At 60.2% G+C, this 374-nt stretch overlaps 1 protein-coding gene across 1 annotated transcript in view; it reads left to right on the top strand.

Moving 5' to 3' along the window:
* Nucleotides 1-113, top strand: part of LOC104491151 (choline O-acetyltransferase-like) — a gene marked incomplete at its 3' end in the record, with an annotated part of 5086 nt that extends 4973 nt beyond the window's left edge. The window contains exon 5 of the mRNA XM_010133525.1: nucleotides 29-113. Coding sequence (XP_010131827.1) covers nucleotides 29-113 — 85 coding nt within the window. The remainder of the gene's footprint in view (nucleotides 1-28) is intronic.
* Nucleotides 114-374: the final 261 nt, after the last annotated feature.

Genomic DNA, 374 nt, shown 5'->3' with positions numbered 1-374 from the left:
GACGGGCTGCGCTGCACCTCCCCACCAGCTGGCTGGGCTGGGGCTCCCGCATGCTGCAGGGCAAGCGCTTCAGCCACGGTTTTATGCGCTTTCCGCTTTATTACCGTGATCCGGTGGGTTGGGGGAGGATTCTTTTGGACATGCTCTCGCACGCCCAAGGACATACACAGTCTGCTTCTGTTAAGGGTCGAGGGACCGATATACCTCGATTTACCTTAACAGAGCTGTTGAGAACCCACCGGGAAGCCCGTGCTCCCCAGACCCAAAGTGCAGCAGCACTGGGGTTACGCAGCCCACCCACCTTCACTGGCTTCTGCCAGGGTGCTGCACCCCCTCCGTGTACTGCACCCTCCATTTAGAACATCAGCCCCGCC

This window comes from Buceros rhinoceros, unplaced genomic scaffold (assembly GCF_000710305.1).
Source record: "Buceros rhinoceros silvestris isolate BGI_N320 unplaced genomic scaffold, ASM71030v1 scaffold37683, whole genome shotgun sequence".
Classification (NCBI taxonomy): domain Eukaryota; kingdom Metazoa; phylum Chordata; class Aves; order Bucerotiformes; family Bucerotidae; genus Buceros; species Buceros rhinoceros.
Note: the sequence above shows the minus strand (reverse complement) of the source record. Positions and strands in the feature narration are given on the sequence as shown.